The 6,000-nt window shown below is 43.2% G+C and overlaps 1 protein-coding gene across 7 annotated transcripts in view; it reads right to left on the reverse strand.

Moving 5' to 3' along the window:
• Window positions 1-5,318, reverse strand: part of GABRA4 (gamma-aminobutyric acid type A receptor subunit alpha4) — a 67,981-nt gene extending 62,663 nt beyond the window's left edge. For 6 of the 7 annotated variants that reach the window (XR_012377905.1, XR_012377904.1, XM_073891609.1 and 3 more), the window contains exons 1-2: window positions 4,962-5,316; window positions 4,426-4,544 (exon numbers count right to left, since the gene is read on the reverse strand). Coding sequence is in view for 5 of the 7 variants with exons in the window: in XM_073891609.1 (XP_073747710.1) it covers window positions 4,426-4,544; window positions 4,962-5,047 (205 nt within the window). In the remaining 2 variants the exon portion in view is untranslated. Of the gene's footprint in view, window positions 1-4,425; window positions 4,545-4,961 lie in introns of all 7 variants that reach the window. The other variant, XM_073891612.1, reaches the window with a different exon arrangement.
• Between the last annotated feature and the right edge of the window lie 682 nt (window positions 5,319-6,000).

The raw sequence follows: 6,000 nt of genomic DNA on the forward strand, positions 1-6,000 counted from the left end.
TTATTTTTTTCCTGCCTGAGAACAATTTTTGCTTACCTTTTCCACATCTGTCCCCTTTAGGGCTCAACTTACAAGATTTTCTTCACCACCGTATCTGAAATAGATCCTTTACTCAGTTTTCTCTATTTTAGCATGCTATTAGATTGTTCCACAGCATTATCTTTAATATTTTGTTATTTGTTTCTTTGTTATTTGTATCTCTCTACACTGCTTAGCTGTAAAGTTCACAAGGGCCTGTGTCTGATTCAGAATATCTTTACAACCTCACATTGTTCCTGATACATAGTGGTATCAATATCTGTTGGTTCAATAAATGAATGCATAAATGACAGTGACAAATCAAAAGAGAATGAAGCTTTATTTTTCTGTTGCCCTGTGGACTTGTGTTCTTTTTGTCTACATATTTTAAAAAATCTATTCTCTGTAGACATTCAGTTAATAAGGCTAGCACATGGTTAGTGCATTAATGTAATTTTAGGTTAGGATATAGATCATTTGAAAATTTTGCAAGGATATTTTTATTTGTGTGGGAAAATTATTCCAAATTTACCTAAGTGTATATACTCCTCCATATTTGCTTTTCCATTTTAAAATGTTATTAAAGCTTTAGAATAAGCGTTATTTCACTCCTTTGGGGGAAATGTAGTTTTGCTTATTTTAATAACCTACTTAGGAACAAGAAGGTATGTTAATGAAAATTTCACTCTTGGTTAACAGAAGGATGTAAGAAAACTTTAGAAGTGGATGTAGCAACAGACCAGCTGCCTAGTCTATTAGTTGCCTATTAGTAGTTTTAGAGTTCTTGAGCAATTCATTGGAACTTTTCTCAGCCTCCCCTCTAACATAGGGATGATGCCCACCTTGCTTATCTCTTCGTGTTGTTATGAGAATCTTATTAAACATTGTATGCAAAAAGGTTTCCAAACTGTAGAGGACACCACTAACGTGAAGTCCCGGCTTATGGTGGCGAGCAACCTTGCAAAACTGACCTAATGGTCTGTTCCCATTTCAGGGAGGTTGTGGAAGATGATCTAAGGCAATTATCATTACTTGAAGTATTTGTTATTCTAGCTCATGTGCCTCAAAAGATTGAAATGTACAAGGGTTGCATAATCCTTCAACAAATGGAAGTGGTGAAGGGCTGGCTTCCTAAGCTATCTCCTGGTGGTTAATACCTTAGCTATGCATTTTTAAGATGATGTAGAACAGTGTTGAAAGTGGCTAAGAGTACAGGGGAATGATTTTCTAGCTCCTTTGTGGAAGGGCTCACTTGTATGCCACTTCTGAAGGTGCAAGCTACTTCAGGATGACAGCAGACTGATTTGTCAGAGGCCAAAAGAACTATACCCTTCAAAAGACCCAATCTGGCTTCTCTCACCATGCTTCCTTCCTTCTCCCCTCACCTTTTCCCCTTTTCTTCCCCAATGGGAGAACGTGGGAGACAAGGGAGAGGAGACCCTGGAGGGATGAAAAGAAGAGAACGATTTCAGTTCCTTTTCCTTCCCTGTTGCAAGCTGTGCGGCGGAGTTAAAAATATGTAATTTAGTTTCCAAATCTATTCCAACCCCTGCCGGCCTACTGAGCAATCACAAACCATCCAATTTCAATTCAAATCTTTGCTTTTAGCTTTATTTTAAATGGAACACAGCTAAGTTGTATAAACAGATATAAAGTAAATGCTCTACAAAGAGCAGAAGTAGGATTAAAGGAACCAGGAAGTAAATCTGTATTTATAGCACACTGGTCAAAATCTGAATTGTTTTCATTTTATTTTTAAAATACCAAACTTTCCACAAAGTATTGAAATGTCAAGAAGGGACCAAACTTGTGGTATCCAAGAGTCTGTGCTAAGAATGAGTTTTCTTATTATCTTCAGTGATGCTCATTTATAACATCCTGTAAACAGATTGCATGGTTTCTGCGGGTGAGAATTACTAGTCCCCCTGTCACATTTGGTATGCTATGCATTTACAGAGAATGACCCATTCCTAAAAAACGAATCACCTTTACCACAAATATTTATGAGCATAGCCAAAAAAAATTGTGTGATATAGTAAATTTTTAATGATTAAGCAACTGCTAACACTTGAAGTAAGGTGAATTCAACGTCTTCCCAAAAAGCTATAAAAGTATCTCCAGGTGGGTAATGCAGATCACTTGGCAGTGAGAAGTAGTATGACTAATAATGCCTTTGAGACATTTCAGCAGTACTGCAGCTAGCCAAAATCTAGTAATGGCTTACATGGATGGATTTCATTCATTTTACTGTCTATATAATATTATGGGAGAGGGTAGTTGGTATAAAGGATGCATCTACAATGGATTCCCTCTTCTTTTTGAGTTACATTTGTATTATAACCACCTGGGCAGATATTACTTTAACTTTCATCATTTAATAATAAAACCATATCATCTCAGTTATAATTTTTCACCTTAATTTATGTTCAGGTATATCAATGCTCTAATAAATATTTAAACTCACGTGATTTGATATTTTTGTTATTTTTTTCCTTACTTAAAATGTCATGTTTAAAACCTTTATGGGCAGATAAGTTCTCTTTTATTGATATAATATGGTCTTCAATGATATCACATCATCTGAAATATTCTCCACAGAATTCTTTTTTTGGATATAAAGTGATAATTTCCCAGTCACTTGTGAAAGATCGTGCATTGATAAATGATTCACTTCTGCAAGGAAACCTCTTTTCAGATTCGCATGAAGGCAAATGCCGTGCTGAGCATCCTACTGCTGGAGAGGCAATGTGAGAAGAACTAGGAGAATCTTTCATCCTTCTCATCCAGATTTATCACTGTCAACATGCGAAAACTCAATTAACACCCTCAATGACCCCCTATAACCTTCTCAATAAAATCCAGAAGAAAAGTTGGAATCAGAAGACCTGATTCCAGCCAACCATTAATATGCTATGTGTTCCTGTATAAATGACTTTCCATTTCCAATCTTCAGTGTCCTCATTTGTTAAATGAGAAGAACCAGACTAATCAGACTCCAAAAAATCATCCAGTTCCACTCTCTCCTCCAAGTCTATTTTACTTCTGATAATTCTTTCAAACTTGAGACCATGTCTAATTCTGCCCTCTTTCACGGGACTCTCTTGCTCCCTCTCCCTTTCTCCATGCTCTCCTCCTCCTATCTCCTATACGCTCTCAATAGGAAGCTTAACGTGCCCTGCGCTGCTAATATCATGTGATGCTCGCTACATAGCATCTGATGTCCTCTCAGCCTTCATGGGTTTGTCTCTGAAATATACAACCTGACCTGGTTTCACATCCTGCCCATGCCACTTACCAACTGTGAACTCGAACTGATTACTTAACTTCCCAAGCCTCAATTTCTTCATCTGTAAAATGGGGATAGTAAGAGCTTACTCTCAGTAATGGCTATAAAACGCCTGGTATATATGAAAATTCAAATAAATAAATAAAATATTAGTGGTTATTCTTGTTACTACTACTATGACTAGAGATTCCTTTAAGATAGAGCCTGCATCTTGTTCAACTCGTTTCCCAGTGGATAACTAGCTCAGTGTAGCTGGAAAGAACATGGACTTGGTAGTCAGAAGACCTGAGCTGACACTTGGGGTGAAGTCATGTGTTCTCTCTGAAATGGACTGAGCGGGTGTTGGAGGGTAGGAATTATATCTTGAGATTCTGCGAACATGGTGCCTAGCACAATGCTTGCCACATAAATTCTCATTATATAAGCAAAGGGAATATGAATATGCAAAATAGCAACAGTACTGCTAATGGATGTGCCTCTATTATAGTCATTATAAATACTTAAGGAAGAAATAAAGCTGAAACACCTCTGACTCCAAAGTCTTAGGAAGGAGGTAAATGCCATCTCCCCAAACAAAGTAAAAATTCATCCCACTGTGGAAGAGAACAGGAAAGGACTGGGTTCTCTAGCAGAGCAGGCAGCTTCATGCCCCAGATTCATGTCCTAGGTAGAACACAGTGTCGAGGTTTTGGCAAAGGGACAGATACCACGTGGGAGGACAAGGGACTTAGGATCAGTTGCCTCAAGTGCAACCTGCTCTGAGCAAAGTGGCCAGGTGCAGGGGAAGTCCACTCTCAGGGCGCAGCTGGGCAACCGAGCCCCAAGTTCCCATTTTTGATTCTTTCCCTCCAACCTCCCCCACCCAGTAGTCAGGTCCCGGAAGGTAATTAGTGTGGGGGAGAGGCAAAGCTTCTGAGTCGGCAGGGAGATGGGAAAGTACTGGTGGGGGCGGTCTTCTTGTCAGAGGTCTCATCAAAGGAGGGGGGAGGGAGCGAGAGAGGGAGAGAGATTGAGAGAAAGATTTTTCATTTTTCCACTCGAAGCATACCTAATGATACACAGACAGGCAGACGGAGAGAGGGACAGACAGGACACACTTGAGCATTTGAAATCGTTCATACCCCCAAATCCAGGACGCAGCCTGTTGTCATAACCATCGAGTAAGCTGTCCAGGATGCGGGTAAAATTTTCCGGGCATAATTTCTCCTCTTTTTGGTTCTGTCCTGGGGATTCGTTTAAACTGCGAATGCAAAAAAAAAAAAAAAAAAAAAAAAAGACAAAACCAAACAAAAAAAAACAAAAAACGCAGAAGGGGTTGTTTTAAGAATCAATCACAGAACAGGTGGAAACAGGTTTATCTTCTAGGGAAAGAGTCTCTTGCCCCAAGCAGAAGGAGGCAGGTCTGAAGGATGGGGGATAGAGAAATGGTCAGGAAAGGCGCACCCTGTGCACACGCAGCCCAATACCCATACTCTTCTTGCACCGGGTGCCCCTTCTGCTTTCCGCGTCTACTCCGTCACAGAAAAGCCCAGGTGCGGCCCCTGACCTTACAGCGGAGACAGGAGGGTCTGGTTTGCCCCGGGAGGGGCGGCGGCCGGCGGGGGCCCGGAGCTGGCCACTTCTCCACCCTTGTCCCTCAGGACCCCGGGGAACTCACCAAGCCGCCAGGCACAGGAAGTGCAGGAGGGCGAAACTGACCCGGGAGGACGTAGCGATCGCGGGTACCTTCTTGGCAGAAACCATCTTTGCAACATGCCATACTTTAAGCCTGTTCACGTTTCCAGGCTCTCAAGATGCCCTGAGCAGGGTGCGAGGCGAGGGCAGAGGCTCTCCGCGGCGTGCGCACACTCGCGCTCACACTCGCCCGCGCTCACACTCGCCCGCGCTCAGCCAGCCCGAGCCGCGGTGGGCGCTTGTGTGCACGCGGGCCAGGGGGAGGCGGAACCTGCCTTCCATCGCCCCCTCCTTTTCTCGCTGAGCTCCCAATGTGTATGGAGAGCTATGTATACCGCTCAACACCCTTTCGTGCCCGCACCGTGAGGCTTCCGAGGTTAACATTGGCGCGCTTGCACCGAAAGGCTGAGCAAGTTCTTTCCAACCTTTAACTCTGGCCCCCCTCCACGACCGCCATCCCCAACCCCAGTGGGTCCCTGCCCACAGCATTGCTTTGCCTTCACTTTTTTCCCCTCCTGACCCCCCTTCCTTCCTGCTGGGATTTGGATTTCACCAATGAAGTTCCGCTCTCCTTAGGCTGGTTGTTCGAGGACCTGTTTTGTACCCATTTTCAAGACTGGAGGTGGAGAAGGAGCTGGATGACTGGAATGGCTGGGCATGGGGATGGGAGACCGTGGTGAGGACCAGGGATCAAGTATGGACAGAAACAAATTTTGGGACTCTTCCCTTCAGGTGCTTGGAGAGGGGGAGGTGTGCGGGGGGGGGGGGCGCGGGAAAACAAAGAAGATTCTTCCTCCTAAGAGGGGCTGCAATTCACTGGACAGACTCTCGCCAAACTTAGAATGTGGCCTTGAGCTTCATTCTGTACTCAACGCATTTGCCAAGCTGTTGCTGTAAAGATACCAAATTCATTTACTATACTCGTTCCTACCTGGCACACACTCTCAGCTTTGCTGCTCCATCCATTGCTGAAGAGGAGAGGGAAGGTGAAGGCAAGGGACATCTGGTCAAAATCCCTTTCT

This window comes from Callorhinus ursinus, unplaced genomic scaffold, assembly GCF_003265705.2.
Source record: "Callorhinus ursinus isolate GAN/ISIS: 27379988/994484 unplaced genomic scaffold, GSC_fseal_2.0 scaffold4, whole genome shotgun sequence".
In the NCBI taxonomy this organism is placed as follows: Eukaryota; Metazoa; Chordata; class Mammalia; order Carnivora; family Otariidae; genus Callorhinus; species Callorhinus ursinus.